Below are 24193 nucleotides of genomic sequence, written 5' to 3' on the forward strand. Positions count from 1 at the left end.
TTACAGCAGTCAGCTACAAAAAAAGTGACTTTTATCTCATTCTCTCCAGGAAAAAGTATGAGTGGCTTTCCAGCAGCACTTCTACTTTGTGTCCCACACTCCAAGTACACAATTATGTGCAATCAATCCCTCTCAAATTTGTTTATGAATTAGGGATGAGATCTCTTAGATTAAAAAAGTTAAAAACTTTTATTTATTCATAAATAAAAAAACCAACTGATTATTCTCAAAAGCTATCAAATCTTTAATTTGATTAAAGGAGTTTCTAATGATTATTACATTGTAATATTGCCTTTAAATTTAAAATTCTAATCAAAATGAAATTCCCAATTTCATTATGCAATATCTAAATTTTTAAATGTGTGTTTATATTATCTGTTCACCACTATGTAAAGCAGTGGTAGTCAACCTGGTCCCTACCGCCCACTAGTGGGTGTTCCAGCTTTCATGGTGAGCGGTACAGGTTTTGTCCGATACTGAAGTACTTTCCTTTTTTTTAATTTAATTTTTTAAAAAATTTCATAGCATTATTTAAAAATATTTTCATTAGATTTTCATAAAATTCCCCATGACAATTTAAATTTCTGAAAATATACTATTTGTATCGCCCACACATAAGTTTACTTCACGTTACGTTAGTGAAACTAAATGGTGCTATAGTGCGACCACAAACAAAGCAGCCTCTCCCAGAGTAGCTGGCGCATCTGGCACACCACCCAGCTGTAACAGACAAACAGAGCTGGTAGCCGGCGCCCCCCCAAACCCAATCCACGATGCGCAAGAGGCATGCACAGACGGTGATACACGGCGCATTACTGTGAAACTAGTTGGCGGTTAGAAAATTTTACTACTAACAGAGATACAAAAGTGAGTGGTAGGTATAAAAAGGTTGACTACCCCTTATGTAACGTCACAGATTTAGCTGGTGTTGGCCTTTATGTTCATCGAGTTCTTCCCAAGGACCTGGGATGTAGTAATGTATTGGCATAGTTAGTATATGTGTGGACGCAAGCAATGGCCTTTTCATAATTGTTAGATGAAAAATTTTTAAATGTGTAATTTGTTGTTGTTCAAACCTTTTGGTGTGGCACCCAGTATACCCAGTGTGGCACCCACACAATCATCCAGATGTTTAGACTGCACCTGACATTTTATTTACCTGTCATTATCGTTGGTTGCAGTCAGCCAGATGTTTAGACTGGATCACGATCTCGATAATGAGGACTTATGAAAAAAGCAACATGACACCAGGTGAAAGAATGACGAATCCGCATATAGACGAGAGGTCGAACGGCTAGCCTTGTGGTGCAACCAAAACAATCTGGAACTGAACACACTCAAAACCGTAGAAATGGTGGTAGACTTTAGGAAAAACCCTTCCATACTTCCACCTCTCACAATACTTGACAACACAGTATCAACAGTAGAAACCTTCAAATTTCTGGGTTCTATCATATCGCAAGATCTCAAATGGACAGCTAACATCAAAAACATCATTAAAAAAGGACAACAAAGAATGTTCTTTCTGCGCCAACTCAGTAAGCTCAAACTGCCCAAGGAGCTGCTGATCCAATTCTACAGAGGAATTATTGAGTCTGTCATTTGCACCTCTATAACTGTCTGGTTCGGTTCTGCAACCCAACAAGAAAAACACAGACTTCAGAGGATAATTAGAACTGCAGAAAAAATAATTGCTACCAACCTGCCTTCCATTGAAGACCTGTATACTGCACGAATCAAGAAGAGGGCCGTGAAAATATTTGCAGATCCCTCACATCCTGGACATAAACTGTTTCAACTCCTACCCTCAAAACGACGCTATAGAGTACTGCACACCAGAACAACTAGACACAAGAACAGTTTTTTCCCGAAGGCCATCACTCTGCTAAACAAATAATTCCCTCAACACTGTCAGACTATTTACTGAATCTGCACTATTAATCGTTTCATAGTTCCCATCACCAATCTCTTTCCACTTATGACTGTATGACTATAACTTGTTGCTGGCAATCTTTATGATTTTATATTGATATATTGATCATCAATTGTGTTGTAAATGTTGTACCTTGATGAACGTATCTTTTCTTTTATGTACACTGAGAGCATATGCACCAAGACAAATTCCTTGTGTGTCCAATCACACTTGGCCAATAAAAATTCTATTCTATTCTATTCTATTAGTTGCAGTTATCACACACGTAAAATCTGTAAATTGTTTCCAGAACAGAGCACTGCGCGTCCCTACAGCTACATTCACTTTCTTTAAAGGGGTTCTGACACCGCATTGCACCCGCATTTTGTAGTCAGGTCAGATTAGAAGAGAGCGTGAAGGAGAAACTTAAAACAAACAGCCAAGAGAGGCGGGAGCATTTTTTGATTTCATTTGGGGAAATGAAAGAAAATCATTTCCCCCTTTACTAAGTCTCTGTTTCGTCAGCATACACTACCCATAAGTTAGCCCCAAGAAATCACCACCTTGCCTCAGCGGAGGGAGGGCCGAATAAGAGAACATGGCCATCTGGTAGTGCGTGCTCTGCTAGAGCCGTGTCCCCGCGCTGCAGCGTAGCAGGAAGGAGGCAGGGACGCCAACACCGAAACCGCTCTTGTCCCTAGAGGAGTGAGCAGAGCCTGGTAGGCGGGGCACACGCGGGAGCCGCGGCGGCAGCGTTGTCGCGGCGGGCGGTTCCCTGCGCTGCTGCAGCAGTGGGCGGTGCTGATGCTGCTGATCGGCCTGAGCCACAGTTATCGAAGAGACAGCCGGATCTCGACTAGGTTTGCCGTGGGACGTTCAGGATGGAGTTGAGAACGCAACCGCCGTAATGGTGTTGCCTCCAGCGAGCCTCACTTTCTCAGAGGAGAGAGGGCTCCCTCGGGGCTGAGGCGGCCTTTTTTTCCTTGCCTGTTTTCGCCCTCGAGTGGGTCTTTCCAGGGTTGCTTTTCAGTTCTTTTTTCCGGACTTGGGCTGCCGCAGAGAAGGGGCGACTTCGCCACCACTTTTGAAGCCACCGGTGGAAGATGGCGTGGGTGCTGAAGATGGACGAAGTAATCGAGTCCGGTCTGGTGCACGACTTCGATGCCAGCCTCTCCGGCATTGGGCAGGAGCTGGGCGCCGGCGCCTATAGCATGAGGTGGGTGTCCTGGCGGAAGGGACCGGGAAGCTCCTTTTGCCCCGGTTTCTTCGCGCTTTTGATGGGAAAAAAGAGCTCGCAGATGGTACTTCCCTTTCGGCGGAAGTTTGGCTTTTCTGTTATGCTGAGGTAATTGCTTAACTGTTTTGCTCACCGCGAGGGAAATTGGCGTGACGCCTGCGGGAAGCAGCTGCTGGCTTGGCAGGCTCTTTTACTCATCCTCGGGAGCTCCTCCCTGTTGTGATAGGCTGCCCTGCTTTCAAACGGCGCGCCTTTCGTTCGTTGCTGAAATCAGCAAGAGATAAAGGGGTTAAGGTGTTAAGAGGGTGACTTCTGAAACCGTATTGGTCCTTTCTGTGGAGGAGGGAAGGAGCCTGAGCCGGGATAATTCCAGAAGCGGGGATGCCATCGGAGTCCTTTGCCATTTCTATCAGAAGCCGTTATCCATCTATCAGTTCCCTTTTGAAACCAGGGTTGATAAAAGTCTATTTTATTATTTTTTTAATTCAAACAAATAGGATTTTTAAAAATCAAATTTATATTAATAAAAAGCTTTCGGAGTAAAAATCTAAGGATAGTTTTCTATTTAAGATACATTAATAATTTATAATAATAAACATAATAGTTTATTTGTGCAATATTTACATTTTTGGTAAACTCATTCAATGAATCCAAGCTCTGCAAGCTAAATAGGAAACCTTCATTTTGTTTGCAAATAATAATATTAAAGATTCTAACTACCAGCAAAAATGAGTCCTTAGATTTAAAGAGTACCTGTCATTTCCGATCCGTCATGGCAGTACCTCTGGATGGGCATCCATTCACATGCTGCCCAGCACATCCCTCACTTTGTTGTGTCACTGCCGCATCATCAGCTGTCCTATTAAAGTGAATGAGAGTGTCAGTAAGTCAACAGCAGGTCAGGAGGAGCAGTTGCAGAACAGAGATGACAGTTGCTCTTTATGATTTAAATCGAGTTGATTTAAATCAAGCCTTTTTACTATTTAAATTGTGATTTAAATTGACTTGATTTAAATCAAATCCACCCTGTTTGAAACTAATTAGAAGATACTCTTTTATGGTATTTTGTACATATTAGCACGTTATGCCTTTTTGCATTTTCTCTTTCATTGTAACTGTTTCGTACTTAGTTTTTTATTTTTATTCATGTAAAATTTGTGTACAAAAATATTTTAAAAACATAGCACATTGTCCTGTTCTGACTGTATTTTTCTTAAACAAATAAAATGGGTCTAAACTTTTTCTGGGTGATTTCTGGATATAAGAAATGCAGGTAATTTTGAACTTAAAATCATTTAACAATGATTCAAAGTTACTATGGCCTCAGAAAAGTACCTTATGACCTGTTCTTGGATTTATGACAGTTACTATCTCCAAAATTGTGTAATTGTAGTTCAGGCACTTGGCAACTGGCTCGAAGTATTGCAGAAACCTGTGGTCATGTGATCACAATTTATGACCTTTTTTGCCACATTCATTGAAGAAGTTGGATTTATTTATTTTTATTTGCATTTATATCCCGCCCTTCTCCAAAGACTCAGGGCGGCTTACACTATGTTAAGCAATAGTCTTCATCCATTTGTATATTATATACAAAGTCAACTTATTGCCCCCAACAATCTGGGTCCACATTTTACCTACCTTATAAAGGATGGAAGGCTGAGTCAACCTTGGGCCTGGTGGGACTTGAACCTGCAGTAATTGCAAGCAGCTGTGTTAACAACAGACTGTCTTAGCAGTCTGAGCCACCAGAGGCCCTTTGCTTAACAGCCATGTGATTTGCTAATAACCATAATAAAATTGTGTCTGATCATATGATTCATTTTACAATCTGGTCCCAATTATGGTAGTGTGGTAGAAGCAAATTAAGAAGTAAATGACATATTAGCTATTTATCATTTGGTACCTAGGTACTTGCAGAATTATTTTATCCAACTATGACAGAAACTGGCTAATGGTTCCCCATTTTTATGAAGTGACAGAGATTGAAGTTAAGACATCTGAAGCCACCAACTCATTGCAATTGCTATCCCTAATGGTTGTATTAGTCCATGTTCCAGAAGTTGGTTAAAATAGAGCTTTTTCAGAAGGCTTTAGAACATTGATAGGATAGTGTATTCTTATGCTATATTGGTTGATTTTTAATTTTACAATTATAACCAGGTCAAATCAAAACACTTCACAAATTATTTTATTTATAATATTAAATTTATTGGCCGCCAGATCTTACCATAGCAAATTGAGCACCAATAAATAGCTGAGGTTGAAGACCTGATGAAGTAAAATTTTCTTATCATGGATGTTTGATACTTTGATATAATTAGGATTTTTCTTATTAGATGACACATCTATAAATCTGATTTAAGAAATCATTTCATTTTAATTTCACATATCTTCTTCTTTGCGATTTCCAAAGTATCCATATAGCATTTGAAGAGCCAAAATATCCTGCAATGAGAAAGTTAATTTCTATCACCCTAATTGCAGATGCCTAAATTTATCCAAACAAATGTTTCAATATGGGAGTAATTGTTAATGACCTTAAAAGGTGATCTGATTTTTTTTACAAAAAAGAATTAGCTGTTATACTAATAGCATTAATAGACCTTATTTTATCTTACTACTTTAATTTGAACCAAAATGATGAATTACATGAAATATTCATGAGCTGCTGTCTCTGCCCTTTATGTGTACAGTATGAATAGTACATGGAAGTGAGGAACGGACTGGAGTCTAGTTCATTTTTAGAATAGAATAATAGAGGTGGAAGGGACCTTGGAGATCTTCTAGTCCAGGGGTAGTCAACTTTTTATACCTACCACCTACTTTTGTATCTCTGTTAGTAGTAAAATTTTCTAACTGCCCACTGGTTCCACAGTAATGCACCGTGTATCGCCATCTGTGCATGCCTCTTACGCATCATGGATTAGGTTTGGGGGGGCGCCGGCTACCAGCTCTGTTTGTCTGTTACAGCTGGGTGGTGTGGGGGGAGATGTGCGAGCTACTCTGGGACGAGGCTGCTTTGTTTGTGGTCACACTATAGTGCCATTTAGTTTCACTTACGTAACATGAAGTAAACTTACGTGCGGGCGATACAAATATGTTCTTCCCCCCCACCTCAGTCTGGGAGACATGTGAAATGACTCAATTAGCCGGCAATTTAGTCCATGGGAGCTATCAGCTCTGGCAGCAAACCAGCGAGCGTCTGCCAAGGTTTTCTTTTGTCTTCTTGATGCTGGTGTGTCAACCAGGAAGTCAGGAACAAACAGCAATCCAAGCCAAATGCTCAGTCAAATAGTTCAACTCAAGTTTTCTCCAGTCAGTTTGATTTGTCCATCATGAAGTAGTAGAGCAGCCCCTCCTGCTTTTATACCCTGTGAGGTGTGGCTCCGTGACTCAGCACTTTCTAGGCCTGCTCCACCCCTTCTTCTGTTGTTCCCGCCTCTCTTGTCTATGAAACCTGGGATCTAACCAGGACTGATTGTCCACAGCTGGTTCTGGAAGCATTGCCTGGGCGGGGGGAGATACAGGAGACAGCGGCCTCATTACTTCCTCCACCTGGCCTGCCTCTGGCTCCTGGAGTTGAGCCAGAGAGGCCAGCCCTGCGGAGGGGAGCCCTGACGGCCCTTCCCACTCACTCTCTGAGTCACTTTCTGGCAGAGGCCCAGGCCCAGGGGTGGGGCTGGAGCCACAACAAAATAGTATATTTTCAGAAATTTAAATTGTCACGGGGAATTTTATGAAAACCTAATTAAAATGTTTTTAAATAATGCTATGAAATTTTAAAAAAAAATTAAATTAAAAAAAAGGAAAGTGCTTCAGTATGAAAGCTGGTATGCCCATACCATGAAAGCTGGTATGCCCATACCATGAAAGCTGGTATGCCCATACCATGAAAGCTGGTATGCCCACTAGTGGGCGGTAGGGACCAGATTGACTACCACTGTTCTAGTCTAATCCCCTGCTTCTAAAAGAGATTCTTTTTTTTTTATTGAAAAAGTTTTACAAAGCTTTCTCCCCCCTCCCCCTCCCCCCTCCCCCCCCGACTTCCCGGAACAAACACAAGGTATAGTTAAAAATAAAACAAACATGCTAAAAAATTTTCCCTTCTAACTCAATTATACTCCTACAGTTCCTAACCATCCCCAAAACTATCATAAATAATACATCCTAATCATTCAAAGGCAGTCTGATAAGTCTTAGTCTGATATCTGTTTTGGATATAGTCACTCCATTTTTTCCATTCATTTAAGTATCTTTCTTGCGTATTGTCTTTCTTGAGTATTGTCTTTCAAAAAGGCTGATATCTTCGCCATCTCAGCCAAATTAGCAACTTTCAATATCCATTCTTCTATTGTTGGTACTTCTTTTTTCTTCCAATACTGTCCTATCAGTAATCTTGCCGCTGTTATTAAATTTAAAATCAGTTTAGTCTCAATTACTGTACAATCCGTGATAATTCCCAGCAGAAAAAATTACGGCAGGAACTTTATCTTCTTTTTCAGAACATTTTGTAGAATCCACCAAATTCTTATCCAAAAAGCCTTACTATTCTTACAAGTCCACCAAATGTGAAAATATGTAGCGTCATCACAATTACATCTCCAACATTTTGCTTGCATATCTGGATACATACACGATAGTTTCTTAGGATCTAAATGCCATCTATAAAACATTTTATAAAAGTTTTCCCTTAAATTCTGTGCCTGTGTAAATTTAACGTTTTTAACCCAAGATTGATTTCTAATTTGCTATACCAAATTTTCCTCATTCTGGACTATACCAATTTTCTGATCTTCCTTCCATCTAGCACGTAGTTGCCTGTATTGGAACCAAGTATAGTTTTTCCCTTCTTCTTTTAATACGTGCAAGGATTTTAATTGCAAGCTACCTCTTTCAGTATATAAAAATGATTATATGTAATCATTTCCTGATTCTGTTCTAAATTTATATTTTCTATTGTGTGTCTAGGACTTGCCCACATAGGAACCTTATAATTTAATTTATAAAAATTTTCTTCCAGACATGCAAGGCAGCAATTCTTAACACATGATTTTTAAAAGCCTTATCCACTTTTTTTATCATAAATTAAATATGCATGCCATCCATATAGTAAATCATAACCTTCTATATTCAAAATTCTTTCTTCTGTTAGATTAAACCAATCACTTATTGCAGAGAGAATAACTGCTTCATAGTATAATTTAAAATTAGACATTTTTAAACCTCCCTTTTCCCGTGAGTCTTGAATTATTTTCATTTTAACCTGGCTTTTTTACCTTCCCATATAAATTTATTAATTCCAGTCTGCCACTCCTCCAAATTTTTATCTTTCTTAATTATTGGTATCATCTGAAAGAGGAATAAAAATCTAGGTAAAACGTTCATTTTAATAGCAGCTATTCTCCCCAACAACGATAACTGCAATTTTTTCCAGACCATCAGGTCCTTCTGAACTTTGTGCCATAACACCTCATAATTATTCTTGTACTATTTCACATTTGATGGTGTAATATAAACCCCTAGATATTTAACCTTTTTTACAATCTCAAATCCTGTTATTTCCTCTAATTTTTCTTTCTGTTCTCTGGTCATATTTGTTATTATCATTTTTGTTTTATTCGGATTTACCTTAAACCCTGAAACCTTTCCATATCGATCAATTATTTCCAACAGAGATACACTTGAGTTTATAGGATTTGTTAAAGTAATCACCAAGTCATCTGCAAAAGCTCTCAGTTTATATTCATGTTGTCTAACTTTAATTTCCTCTGTCTCCTTTGATTCTCGTATTTTATCCAATAATGGCTCCAGAGTTAAAATAAACAATAATGGTGATAAAGGACATCCCTGTCTTGTTTCTTTCGCAATCTTAAAAACATCTGTTAAGTTACAATTAATTATTATCTGGGCTGTTTGCTCTCCATAAATTGCCCTAATTATTCTTACAAAACCATCTCCAAATTGCATTTTTTCTATTAGTTTAAATAAAAAATCCCAATGCAATCAATCAAAAGCTTTCTCTGCATCCAAAAAGATAAATGCTGCTGGAATAAAATTTTTCTTTTCTAAATATTCCAATAAGTTAACAATCCACCTAACATTATTCCTCATATGTCTCCCTTTTATAAATCCAGATTGATCAGTATGAATTCTTCGTTGTAAAACTAACATTAATCTGTTTGCTATTATTTTAACAAAAATCTTATAGTCATTATTTAAAAGTGAAATTGGCCTATAATTCCCAGGTTTAGAACAATCCTGTTCCTCTTTTGGTATCAATGAGATAAAAGAAGCTCTCCATGAAGGGGGAATTCCCCCTCCTAATTGTATCTGGTTAAATAATTCCTTAAGTGGACCTAACATCTCATCCTGTAAATTCCTATAATAACTTACTGTAAGCCCATCAGTACCAGGAGTTTTCCCCATTTTAATTGTTTAATTACCAAAATAATTTCTTCAGAAGTTATAGGCCGATTCAATTCTTCCCTTTGTTCTAAAGTTAAACTTTTAACCTTGTAATCTTTCAAATAATTATCAATATCCATATTCAATATTTTATCTTTAGCATATAAATTTGTATAAAATTCTAAGAAAGCTTTCTTAATTATATCCTGTTGATATCTCTCTTTACCTTTATATTCTATTTTTTCTATAATACGTTGTTTTTGTTTTTTCCTTAAATTATATGCTAACCACCTACCAGGTCTATTTGTAAAAGAGATTCTTAAAAGGTATGACTACTCAATACTTTTTCACAACAGCAATGAACAATCGGCTAATTAAGTCACCATAGACCTTGCCAAATTCCTTGCATGATGTGAGCTAGTACACAATAACCTGAAAAGTTTAATGATCATTCTGAAAGCTATAGAGCCTGTTGATCTTTCTTCCAAAATGCTATCAGAGGCTTAGATTTGTCATATAGTGAGGAGATAGATTTAATTATTAAATGGCTTGGAAAGGAATCTGCTGAGCATGCAAAATGATTCAGGACAATAAACTACCCCAAAACAGGCCTTAAAACAATCTGGGGCAGACTTGATGAGTGCTATGGCTCAGCAGAAGCAGTGGAAAATGCACTGTTCAAAAGACTTGATAGGCTCTGTTAGGTATTTTGAGAAAGCTATCAGAATCTTTGAGAACTTGGTGACTTACTAATGGAACCTCAAGTAGATAAGTCAGAAGGGGACTTGCATTCCTTGACATAGCCAGAGGTGTCGATCTCATTGTACAAAAGTTACCCTATAACTTACAAGAGGAGTGGATCACACATGGCTCAAAATACAAAAGAGAGTACAATGTTTTCCTCATTTCTGTTTTTGTGGGCTTTGTGTGTCAGCAAGCTAAAACAAGAAATGATCTTAGCTTTGTCGTGTGCTGCTCTTTCAGAACTTAATCCTCACACGCCTCCAGTAGCAGTCCACAAAACTAATGTGACTCCCAGATTCCCTTCACAGATCTGCCAGCTCCTCTCACATAAAAACTGAGATCAGAGATCCTGGTAAACCGTGTCCTCTATACCAGAAACCTGTTGTGTCTCGTCCGATCTCACCACAGCCGGGGCCTTCTTATCTGCTTCCGAACACGGAGGAATGTTCTAGTATGCCTCCCGGCCCCAGCCCTGGCTCCATGCCCAGACAGGCTGAAGACAGACAGCCCCCAGCTCTGGCTCCATGCCCAGGCAAACGGAGCAACTAGACCCCTCCCCCTCCTCCACAGCATGTGAGCCTGAGGGAGGTCAATTGCCAACAGCTGCAGACTGGAGTGACCCTCGCGTCAGAAGACTTGATAGACGGAGGCAATAGAAGGAAGGGAGGGGCAGGCCTGGATAAGTGCTGAGTCATGGAGCCACCCCATGGCCTATATAAAGGACCTGCTTTCTGGCATTCTCTGAGTCAGGCAAAGTCTAAACATATCTTGCTGAAGTCACTTTCTGGTCTCCTGCCTGCCCTGAGGACTTTGCTAGGACTTTGGCAGAGATGCAGAGGCACGCCTGATTCGGATTCCCCTGACCTGGCCGTTAGCGGAGGAGTGGGACACGACAAAACCCTATCTTCTCCTAAAATGCAGAGTTTTCAGGGAGAAGTATGTGGAAGACCACAAAGCTTTCCTGAAAGCAAAAAACATTTGCTACAAGTGCTACTCATCAGTCCCTCACTTTGTCAACAACTGTAAGGTCAGTGTAAAATGCATGGAATGTGGCAGCAAAGACCATAACACAGCTTTGCACCCAGGGCCAGCCCATGGATTTTAGAACACACAGTGGCAGTGTGCAGGTTAGGGAGGAAGAACACACTGCAACAACCACAACAGAAATCAGTGCAAAATGGGCAGAGGTCTGCAAAGGCGGCAAGTCCTGCTCCAAAATCTGTTTAGTCAGAGTTTACCCAGCAGACCAAAGGGACAAAGCCATTATGCTTTATGCCATCCTAGATGACCAAAGTAACAAGTCTTTAGCCAGCTCAGCCTTTGAAGCCTTTGGCAATAAGGGCCCCAGCATCCCATATTCCTTAAAAACATGCACAGGAATTGTGGAGATGGCAGAGAGAAGAGCATCTGGTTACCAAGTCAAGTTGGTAAATGGGAAAACATGCCTGATTTTACCAACTCTTACTGAATGCAACCAGATCCCTAACTACAGATTGCATAACACATCTGATACCACTGCTCGATCCTCAAGCTCAGACAGTCTTGTTCCTAGGGAGAAATATTTTACAAGTCCACAAGGCAAGAGCTCAGATCAATGGTCCCCACAATGCTCCCTACTCAGCAATTAGACCTAGAGTGGGTCATTATAGGAGATGTCTGTTTAGGAAGCATATACAAACCAACCTCTGTTAGCAGCATGTTGACACGCACACTAGAGATTGGACATCCTTCTATTTTTCAGCCCAGCCACAACCAATTCTTCTTAAAGGAATCACCACACATTACCCATTTGCCTTTAGTGACAACCTCGCCTGTGACAGAGACCAAGGTCATTTAAGGTACAGAGTCTTCCAAAAGATGGAAGATGACAATCAGGTGGCAATATCTACTGAGGACAAACTCTCTTTAGAAAAGATACAGCAGAGATTAGTCAAAGAAGATAATGACAACCGGGTTACCCCTCTTCCCTTTACACCACAAATAACAGCAAACTTCAAAAGGCAATTGAACCAGTCTTATTTATTTATTTATTTATTTATTCAAATTTATATACCGCCCTATCTCCCGAAGGACTCAGGGCGGTTCACAGGCAAATAAAACAGCATATATATACAAATTAAGAAAACCATTAAGAAAACATATTCAAAAAGCCTGATTATTAAAATAATATAGATATTAAAACCAATTAAAACCCCTATAAAATTTAAAAATTTAAAATTAGAAAATTTAAAAAACTAGTCCAGTCCCGCGCAGATAAATAGGTGTGTTTTAAGCTCGCGACGGAAGGTTCGGAGGTCTGGAAGCTGGCGGAGTCCTGGGGAGTTCGTTCCAGAGGTGGGAGCCCCACAGAAGGCCCTTCCTGGGCGTCGCCAGGCAGCACTGTCTAGCTGACGGCACCCTGAGGAGTCCCTCTCTGTGAGAGTGCACGGGCCGGTGAGAGGTATCCGGTAGCAGTAGGCGGTCCCGTAAGTAACCCGGCCCTATGCCATGGGCGCTTTAAAGGTGGTTACCAAAACCTTGAAGCGCACCGGAAGGCCACAGGTAGCCAGTGCAGTCTGCGCAGGATAGGTGTCATCACGGAGCCACGAGGGCTCCCTCTATAACCCGCAGCCGCATTCTGAACTAACTGCAGTCTCCGGATGCCCTTCAAGGGGAGCCCCATGTAGAGAGCATTGCAATAATCCAGGCGAGACGTCACGAGGGCGTGAGTGACCGTACACAGGGCATCCCGGTCTAGAAAGGGGCGCAACTGGCGCACCAGGCGAACCTGGTAAAAAGCTCTCCTGGAGACGGCCGCCAAATGATCTTCAAAAGACAGCCGTTCATCCAGGAGGACGCCCAAGTTGCACACCCTCTCCATCGGGGCCAGTGACTCGCCCCCGACAGTCAGCCGTGGACTCAGCTGACTGTACCGGGATGCCGGCATCCACAGCCACTCTGTCTTGGAGGGATTGAGCTTGAGCCTGTTTCTCCCCATCCAGACCCGTACGGCCTCCAAACACCGGGACAGCACTTCGATAGCTTCGTTGGGGTGGCCCGGTGTGGAAAAGTACAGCTGGGTGTCATCAGCGTACAGCTGGTACCTCACACCGAAGCCACTGATGATCTCACCCAGCGGCTTCATATAGATGTTGAACAGAAGGGGCGAGAGGATCGACCCTCGGCACCCACAAGTGAGGTGCCTCGGGCCGACCTCTGCCCCCTGTCAACACCGTCTGCGACCGATCGGAGAGATAGGAGGAGAACCACCGATAAGCGGTGCCTCCCACTCCCAATCCCTCCAACGGTGCAGCAGGATACTATGGTCGATGGTATCAAAAGCCGCTGAGAGGTCTAATAGGACCAGGGCAGAGGAACACACCCTATCCCTGGCCCTCCAGAGATCATCCACCAACGCGACCAAAGCCGTCTCAGTGCTGTAACCGGGTCGGAAACCGGACTGGAACGGGTCTAGATAGACAGTTTCCTCCAGGTGCAAGGAAACTGATATGCCACCATACTCTCTACAACCTTCGCCGGCGGGTTGGAGACCGACGATAATTACCTAAAACAGCCGGGTCCAGGGAAGGCTTCTTGAGGAGGGGTCTCACCACCGCCTCTTTCAAGGCGACTGGGAAGACTCCCTCCACCAAGGAAGCGCTCGTAATAGCCTGGAGCCAGCCTCGTGTCACCTCCTGAGTGGCCAGTACCAACCAGGAGGGGCACGGGTCCAGTAAACACATGGTAGCATTCAGCCTACCCAACAACCTGTCCATGTCCTCGGGAGCCACAGGGTCAAACTCATCCCACAAAATGTCACCAAGACCACCCTCAGACGTCCCATCTGAGTCACCGCAATTCTGGTCCAGACCATCCCGAAGCTGAACGATTTTATCGTATAGATAACCGTTAAACTCCTCAGCACGTCCCTGCAACGGGTCATCCCGCTCCCCCTGATGAAGGAGGGCAGTCACCCGAAACAGGGCGGCTGGGCGGTTATCTGCCGATGCAATGAGGGAGGAGGCGTAGCTACGCCTCGCTTCCCTCAATGCCACTAGGTAAGCCCTATTATAGGACTTCACTAGTGTCCGATCAGCCTCCGAACGGCTAGACCTCCAGGAACTCTCTGGGCGTCTTCTCCGGCGCTTCATCCCTCTCAGCTCCTCGGAGAACCAAGGAGCCGGTTGGGACCTGCGCCGGGTCAGAGGCCGCAAAGGCACGACACGGTCTAGGGCCCCCACCGCGGCCTGTTCCCAGGCCGCAACAAGTTCCTCAGCCGTGCCGTGAGCCAGACTCTCAGGAAGTGGCCCAAGCTCCGTCCGGAACCTCTCCGGGTCCATCAGGCGCCTGGGACGGAACCAACGTATCGGCTCCGTCTCCCTGCGGTGTTGAATGGCGGTCAGAAAGTCCAGGCGAAGGAGAGTGATCTGACCATGACAAAGGTTCAATGACTATTTCCTTCAAGTCCAGATCTCTCAACCACTGACCAGAGACAAAATCAAATCCAAAGTGCCTCCCCCAATGTGAGTAGGGCCATCAACTACTTGGGTCAGGTCCAAGGCCGTCATGGAAGCCATGAACTCCCGAGCTGCTGTCGATGACGAGCGGAAGATGGCAGTTAAAGTCCCCATGACTAAAAGTCTGGGGATCTCAACTGCCACCCCAGCAAGCACCTCCAGGAGCTCGGGCAGGGCAGCTGTCACGCAGCAAGGAGCCAGGTACGACCAGCAAGCCCATCTGACACCTATGACCCCATCTCACAAGAGGATTCGCACCCGGCAATCTGAGGTACAGTGGTCTCCCTCGGCTCCAGACTCTCTCTAATCACAACCGCCACCCCCACCCCTACCCTGAGCCCTCGGCTGATGGAATCTTGAAACCCGGTGGGCACATCTCGACAAGGCACGCCCCTTCTGCACCCAACCAGGTCTCCATGCGCCCATAAGGTCCGCGGCACCCCTGGATAAGATCATGAATTAGGGGGCCTTATTGGCCACGGACCGTCGTTGCACAGCATCAGCCGAAGGCCCAGGCTCTGAGTCTAGACCATCCGGAAGCGGGAGAAGTCTGGGGGCTCGGGCGCGATCGCCTGCAAACATCGGCGCGCCCCAAAGAACGATATGAGCCCCCGCTTCCGTCATATCTGCCCCTCCCACTTACCATGCAAATAGAACCACCCTCAACCGACGGAACACAAACCCCCCCCGTGACCTCCGAACCTATAGACTTACCGCCATGAGCACTCAGGAACTGGACCCCCCAACGGGTTTCCCCAACACCCGTCCTTACCCTCCACCCCTTAAAATGCCCTGTCTAAACCCCCAAAGGCTCCTCCTCTTCGCGTGCCACCTCTGTGGGTCCCAAGACCCGTCATGGAGGCCGGCCTTCGGTAGCGTAACAGGCCGTTCCCGCGAGGCGGGGGCACCTCGCAGGTGCAAGAGTTCAGTTCTAGAATAGCGCATACAATACAGTAAAAGTCAGCAGAAGATAGATCATCCTAGGCTGGCAGAGATGTTAACAGGGATGTTCTCCTGAGGTAGCTCTCGACTTAGGATCCAGATATAAGATGACATAAGATGTAAAAATGGACAGTCAATCTCCATGGTACAAGTGGGATATAAGATGTAACATGTAGCAGTGCCTTCCATGGTATTTGTTCAAAAGAAACTTCCATTCAGTCAATCACAGGAAGATCCTGACACAAGGTGTGGAACAAATACATCAGAGACTGTTGCATCCACAGAACAAACTGGTTTCCTCATCCCAGAGGTGGGTCCCCCCCCCAAGCAAATATACCAAAGATTCAGTTTCATATATTCAAACCAAATGCAGAGATAGAAAGAGCAGTTCACAGAAGGCCAAATCCCCTGATCTGCATCTGCTAATGGACGTGGTTTGCAAGCAAGAACATTTTCTGAAGGAAGAATGTTAAACACTTCACAGATCCCAGATGAATGGAGATTCTTCATCCAATGCAGAATCCGAGGGCAGCCTCACAGTAACAGAAGCAGTGATGTGCCAGTCTCAAAGGCAAGTCACAACCTTCTGACATGGCTCAGGTCCTGTTGCTGCAGAATGGTGCTGGATATCAAATGACCTCAGCAATTCTAAGGGAGAAACCACCAGTGGGATGTTATATTCCAGACTTAGATCATTGTCAAGTTCCCAGAAGCTTCATCAGAAACTGCAGTGGCACTACGTCATTTACAATTATATCAGGAAAAAAACAATGGCAGCTGACCTAATGCTACCATCTCAGAAGTCAAATAGTGGTATTGATCATATAACTTTGATATATTGTTGCGCTCTAGCGCCATCTAGTGGCCGGAGGGACAAATATGCCCCAAGAGACAAAATATCAAGTATATTGTTTGATGCTGACCCAACCCATTTTATCCATCAGTATAGTGGTGAAACAAAGTGCACGCTGGGAAACCAGACTCCATTTCCTTTAGCATTTGGAGAAGGCAGAAACATAAAGAAGCATCCATCTTAATCTGTGGCACATGGTCATCCAAGGACAAATCCACATCCCACACACATAACATTGCTGGTGAGATTTAAATTGCTTGTATTTATTAACTGTTATATTCAGCAATAACTTAATACTGTCTACCTTGTATTTGGTTCTGATTGTATGTATCACTATTTTCCACAGTTTCACCATATCCTGTTCTTTCAATTAAGCATTCAGATTTATGCACATGGTTTGTTTTATTGGAGGATAGGTAGGTTTAGCTGTCAGGCTGCACACAGATTAATGTGGTGAGGACAGAACAGGTTAATTGTTCTGTCAGGAAATTTCCTCTTAGTTCTGGGTTGCTTCTCTCCTTGTTTAGTTTCCATCTACTGCTTCTTGTCCTGCCCTCAGTGTTTTGGAGAATATCTTGATTCCTTCTTCTTTGTGGCAACCCTGAGATATCAGAACACTGCTGTCATCTCACACCTACCATGCTATCAGAATACTACTATCATGTTTCCTATTCCAAGATGGCACTGCTGAAGGCTGTCACGGTGAAATGCTGTCTAATGGTTTCTTTATTTTTTATTATTCTCTGTGACTCACTACGGATTTCATACTCATGAGACTTATCTGCTAAGAATTAAGCAACATTTCTTTAAGGAGCAGCTTTCTGTGATCTCACTACCCCCACCCACCCCGCCATCTTTATAAACACGGAGGAGATTCTAAGGAATAAGTAATTTTCATGGAGCTATGGATTACAAAAAAAACCAAACAGGAAACTGAGACAGAGAGGTAAAAGGGCAGGAATTTTAAACAGGCTAAGGAATAGGGAAAATAGAACTGCTCTGCCTTCAATCTTCCTGACAAATTTACATTCACTTGCTAACAAGATGAATGAAATACTCCTTTTAAACAGATGCAACTCTGATTTTCACAGTGCAGCTGGCCTATGTTTTATTGAAACCTGGTTACATGGTGATATTGATGACAACAGCATGCAAATTCCAGGGTTTCAGATACATAGAGCAGACAGAATTGCAGAATCATCAGATAAAAAGAAAGTAGGAGGCTTATGCTTATATATCAACAACAGCTGGTTCTCAGGATATAACTATAATATATAAATTCTATGATGAAAACTTAGAGTCTTTACTTATCAACTGTAAACCATTTTACTGTCCACATGAGTTCTCCTCATTTCTACTAATTGCTGTTTATGTCTCTCCACAAGCCTGTGTAAACAAGGCCTTATGAACTCTAGCTGACCAGATGATGGAGGCTGAAGCCAAATATCCCAATTCACTGGCCATTATTTTGGGAGATCTAAACAAGGCAAACTTAAGAAAAGAGCTACCAAAATACTTTCAGCATGTCAATTGTCCCACTAGAGGCAAGAATACTTTAGACCATTGCTACACAACACTCTGATTGTTGCATGAGTCACCTTGTACCTGCTTATAGGCAAAGACTTAAAACCACAAAACCAACAATTAAATCAGTGAGGACCTGGACTGAGGAGGCAAAGTTAAAGCCACAGGCCTGCCTTGACTGCACTGATTGGAATGTTTTCGAAAGTACCTCTGCAAATTTAGATGTACTCACAGATACTGTAACATCATATGTGTCAGCCTCCACTCCAAACTTCGTATCTCTTTGTACTCCTTATATTCAGTCGTTAGATAGAAAGGGATTGTATTCAGTTGTTAGATAGAATGGGATTGTGTTTCTAATGTAAATAGCTATTGGATTCAAGTTAAGAAGAGAGGGGCCTTTAAGAGTGTCGGTCTGACATAATTAAGGTGGGAGGAGAGATTAATGTTTTGAATTCACAGGAATGTTTGGGCACGAACGCTAACGGACATTGCATTCCTGATTTGATTGACAACCAGAGACCTGCGGAAGAAGATTACCACGGGACCCCGGGAAGGAGCTGGCATTGGACCAGACCTGATGACCTTTTGGGACAGAGGAGGGAGGAATAGGGTGATACAGATTGTCAGCCATATTCTGTCTCAGATTCAACTTAACCCTGCTGCAATCCAGATGTAATTAGTAAAAGTACTTTTCTTTATTTGCAAATGAAGTCAAGGTGTATTCTTTCCTAGTTATAATCAGAGGCAGCCTGACATGCTGAATCTCAAAGCATGTCGATCAACCAGGATTTTAACCAAAATACCTAGGGGGTCGACAGAAAAAATTTGATGGAAGGCCAGCCGCCTGCTGAGCTGAGGGAGGCGTCTGGAGGAATTTCTGCTGACACTTTTAACCCTGAGCTGGAAGATTGCGGAGCTCGGTGGATAGAGCAATTAAAGCTGGAAGAGAAAGGGTGGAAACCAAACACCGAAGAGCTTCCTTCTGGAGTAACTAAAAGAAAAAAAAAGGAAAAAGAAAGACTTTCAGAAGCAGAACAAGAGATAAGGGACAAGCTCCAATTGGAGGAGGCATTGCGTCTTTTTCGTGAAGTGAAAGTAAGGCAAGCAGCTCGCTAAAGGTATGAATCCCCTATTCGGTCCTCCAGGTGGGAGGGAGATGAGGAGGAAGAGAATACAAAGGGGCCAGCTGGAGGAGATTCCCAGGGCGGAGAGATTTCTGAAGGCCCAGAGCCGGGAAACCTTTCCCCAGAGGCAGCTGAATTGGATGGGGGTCGCACGCCACCTGCTGATCAAGCAAGGCTGCGCAGGGGAAGGAAAAAGCCAAAAATTCCCCCCATATCAGAGAAATTTGATGGAAATGCTAAGGAGCTGGAACTGTTCCTGGCGATAGTGAATGACCACATGATAGACTGGGGGGAAGATTATTGGTCACAGGTGGCACAAGTTAGAGCTGTGACCCACAACTTGACCGGAAGAGCAGCTGCATGGTTTGTGTCACTATATACCAACCACTCCCCCTTACTGCAAAACTACGAGCATTTTATTACTGCACTGAGGAGGAGGTTCGAGGACCCCCTAGCAGAGCAGAAGGCCAAAGGCCGGATGAAAACCATCAGGCAAGGGAGAAGGCCGGTGGCTGATTACAACCAGGAATTCAGTGATCTAGTTCCCTTAATGAGAGGATGGTCAGAGGTGACCCTGGTCAACATTTACAAAGATGGTCTGAATGGAGATCTCTATGAACTGTGCCGGGCACGAGCCTCTCCAACCACGTTGTACGGCTGGTACACCCTGGCAGCGGAGATGGAAATCGAACTGGTGAAAGACCGTGGCAGAAGACAGCGCACTGGAAGACCGTACCCTGCCCATTCTCCTGAAGGCCCTTCTAGGGACACTCCTAGACCGGAGGGAGGGAGACAACGTTCGACTACGTGCTACAGATGTGGGAAAGAAGGCCACCGAGCAGCCGACTGTTGGGTGAAGCTGGTGCCAAAGACGACCTCTGGTGGTGAAAAGGAACCAGTGAAACCAACTGCTAAGGCGCGAAAGCCGGCAAAAGTGGGAGAGGGTGTCGCCAAGAAGGGCACGCCCATCAGGGAGGATTGCGAAGCATCGACCGAAACTGATGACAGCAAAACCACGTCAGAGTCCGATGAAGACCTTCTGGTGAGTTGGACACGGGGTCCCTTGGACATTCCAGTCAACCTGCATATACCCTCTTCGGGTAATAAGGGGGAAATGTTAGCCCTACTAGATTCTGGATGTACTAGATGCATGATCAGTCCCAAACTAGTAGAGAAAATGGAACTAAAACTGAGAACCCTAAGTAGGCCCATAGCGTTTGCCCAGTTGGATGGCTCTGTGGCAAGGGGAGGACCCACCCATTTCGTAACAGAACCCATAGAAATGATAATAGGAGACCATCACGAGATCCTAAACTTCATAGTAGCCCCAGGGATGGACCAACCCCTGTTGCTTGGGTTGTCATGGCTGCGGAAGTGGAACCCCCATATTAACTGGAGGACAGGAGTCTTGCGTTTCTGCTCCAGAACACTAAAGGGAAAAAAAAGAGAAACCAAGGAGGGATCTACCGTGGTCATGTTCCAAGATACGATGGGGGCAATGATCGAACGGATAGACGGGGAGGAGAGGATACCTAAGGAATACTGGGACTTGCGAGAAGTCTTTAGTGAGAAAGCATCAGACGTTCTACCTCCCCATAGGCCTATTGACTGTGCCATAGACATCCTTCCGGGGGTAAAGCTTCCAAAACCAAAAGCTTACCCCATGACCCAAAAGGAATTGGGGGGACTACGCAAATTCATAGACAAAAACTTAGAGCGGGGGTTTATCCAACCGGCTAGGCCTCGTGTGGCTGCGCCAGTGATGTTCCGAGAAAAGAAAGATGGCTCTTTTCGTCTGATAGTTGACTATAGAAACCTTAACGCGGTGTGTGCCGAAAACATATACCCCATGCCGCTCATGAAAGATATGTTAGCGCATCTAGCGAAAGGGAAGTTTTTCACCAAATTGGACCTATGAGAGGCTTACTACAGAGTTCGTATAAAGGAGGGGGATGAATGGAAAACCGCTTTCAACTGTCCACTAGGGTGTTTCCAGTTTTGAGTTTTGCCGTTTGGATTGCAGGGGGCGCCCGCAGTTTTCATGCAACTAATAAATGAAATACTCCATCAACATTTGTTTAAAGGAGTTCTTGTCTACCTTGATGATATACTTATCTATACAGAAACAATGGAAGAACATATTAAACTAGTAAGAGAAGTTCTTAAAAAGTTATTATCTGCAGAACTTTACTGCAAATTATCCAAATGTGATTTCTATCAAATTAAAATAGACTACTTAGGATACCGCATATCAGCGGATGGACTAGAAATGGACCAAGAGAAAGTGAAAGCTGTCTTAGAATGGGCCGCCCCACGCACACGCAAACAGTTGCAAAGTTTTTTGGGATTTGCGAACTTTTATCGTCAATTCATCCCTTCCTTTGCTCAAATTGCTTTGCCAATCACCAACCTTTTAAAAACTAAAGGAGATACAAAACCCAAGCCATCATTACCTCTTGAATGGACAATGGAATGTCAAGCAGCGTTTGAGAAATTAAAACGACTGTTTGCCGCTGAACCTATTTTAAAACACCCCGACATGGATGTCCCTTTTGTGGTACAGGCTGATGCTAGTGACGTAGCAGTCGGAGCCGTTTTACTCCAAAACAATTCCGATGGTAAACTACAGCCATGTGCTTTCACTTCTCGGAAATTAACTGAAACTGAAAGACGATGGGCTATTTGGGAAAAGGAAGCATTTGCAGTCCACTGGACTCTTCGCACATGGAGACAATTCTTAGAGGGTTCTAATCATCCTTTTGAAGTTTGGACTGATCACAAAAATTTAGAAGCGCTAAAAACTCCTAGAAAACTTTCACCTAAACAAGCCCGATGGGCTCAATATTTTAACCGCTTTAATTTCTCCTTACATTACATTCCTGGAGGGAAAAATTTTTTGGCAGATGCTCTTTCACGCTTGCCCCAATACAATGGTACTCGCTCCGAGGTGGTTCGCCCAATACTTCCCATTCAACAGTTAGCAGCTCCAGCTATAACTCGTAGCCATACCAAAACCGAGTCATCACTACCAGATGAACTAACTAAGTTGTTTAAAGAAGCTTTGAACACTGATGACTGGTTTTTGGCGCATTCGCCTGAATGCACACTCCGTGATGGACTAGCTTGGATTGGAGCGAAGCTATATGTTCCTTTATCACTCAGAGAAACCATCCTACAACGATGCCATGATGCCAAAATGGCAGGACATTTTGGATTTGTAAAAACCTTGCATCTTCTTAAAAGACAATTTTGGTGGCCAAGTCTTAAAAAAGACATTCAATCATATATCTCAAGTTGCCCTGTTTGCACATTGTCTAAAAGGCCTCCAGGAAAATCTCCTGGACTACTCCAAACAGTAGCCCATGGAAAGAGATATCCATGGATTTCATAGTGGAGCTACCCGAAAGTGCAGGCAATACTGTAATCTGGGTAGTGACAGACCTTTTCTCCAAACAAGTCCATTTTATTCCATGTTCGAAAATACCCTCCTCAAAGACTCTGGCGAAGTTGTTTGTACAACACATTTATAGACTACACGGCGTTCCTGAACGCATCATCTCAGATCGCGGAGTCCAATTCACTTCTCAATTTTGGAAAGAATTTCTGCGACTGATTGGCTCCACCCAAGGATTAAGCTCCTCCCATCATCCCCAGACTAATGGAAGTTGCGAACGTTCGAACTCGGTACTGGAACAATATTTACGTTGTTACATTAACTATCAACAAGACAATTGGGCAGACCTACTTCCTTTTGCTGAAGTCGCCTACAATAACTCAATTCATAGTAGCACAGGATTTACTCCTTTTAAAGTAGCTTCAGGCCAAGATTTTGTCCCCATTTCAGAACTTCCAAAGGAGAAAACCACGGTTTCCTCCTTATCAGAATGGATAGATCAAATACAAAGCACATGGAAAATGACTCGCAAGGCGATCGATGACGCTCACCATGCACATAAAAAAACAAGCAGATAAAAAAAGATCCCCTGAGAACAAATACCGAGTTGGTGACAATGTTTATCTCTCCACCAAATATTTACAAACTACTCAAAAGTCTAAAAAACTAGGACCTAAATATGTGGGACCCTTCCCCATAGTGAAAATCATCAACCCCGTGACTGTACAACTACAATTACCAAAAACACTTAGAAGAATTCATCCTGTTTTCCATGTCAGCTTGCTGAAACCGGAACACACTTCCACTTTCCGTGCTGACCATATACCCCCTCCTATACCAATTCTCATAGAAGGCGAACAACATTTTGAGATAAAAGAAATCTTGGATTCAAGAAAACATAGAAATAAAATTCAATATCTCATTGCTTGGAAGCACTTCCCTTTGTCCCAAGCCAAATGGGTGAACAAGGAAGATGTTCGTGCTTCAGAAAAGATAGCTCAATTCTATAAAAAATATCCTTACAAACCCTAATTTTTTTTTCTTTCTAGGACTGATGTCCTTGTTGCAGGAGGGCCGAATGTCAGCCTCCACTCCAAACTTCGTATCTCTTTGTTCTCCTTATATTCAGTCGTTAGATAGAAGGGGATTGTATTTCAGTTGTTAGATAGAATGGGATTGTGTTTCTAATGTAAATAGCTATTGGATTCAAGTTAAGAAGAGAGGGGCCTTTAAGAGTGGCGGTCTGACATAATTAAGGTGGGAGGAGAGATTAATGTTTTGAATTCACAGGAATGTTTGGGTGCGAACGCTAACGGACATTGCATTCCTGATTTGATTGACAACCAGAGACCTGCGGAAGAAGATTACCACGGGACCCCGGGAAGGAGCTGGCATTGGACCAGACCTGATGACCTTTTGGGACAGAGGAGGGAGGAATAGGGTGATACAGATTGTCAGCCATATTCTGTCTCAGATTCAACTTAACCCTGCTGCAATCCAGATGTAATTAGTAAAAGTACTTTTCTTTATTTGCAAATGAAGTCAAGGTGTATTCT

At 43.3% G+C, this 24193-nt stretch overlaps 1 protein-coding gene across 7 annotated transcripts in view; it reads left to right on the forward strand.

Moving 5' to 3' along the window:
* The first annotated feature begins 481 nt into the window (after nt 1-481).
* UBP1 (upstream binding protein 1) overlaps nt 482-24193 on the forward strand; it is a 127585-nt gene continuing 103873 nt past the window's right edge. The window contains exon 1 of one of the 7 annotated variants that reach the window (XR_009155173.1): nt 482-3128. Coding sequence is in view for 3 of the 7 variants with exons in the window: in XM_058183982.1 (XP_058039965.1) it covers nt 3016-3128 (113 nt within the window). In the remaining 4 variants the exon portion in view is untranslated. The remainder of the gene's footprint in view (nt 3129-24193) is intronic. The other 6 variants (XM_058183982.1, XM_058183985.1, XM_058183984.1 and 3 more) reach the window with 6 other exon arrangements.

Source organism: Ahaetulla prasina, chromosome 4, assembly GCF_028640845.1.
Source record: "Ahaetulla prasina isolate Xishuangbanna chromosome 4, ASM2864084v1, whole genome shotgun sequence".
NCBI lineage: Eukaryota > Metazoa > Chordata > Lepidosauria > Squamata > Colubridae > Ahaetulla > Ahaetulla prasina.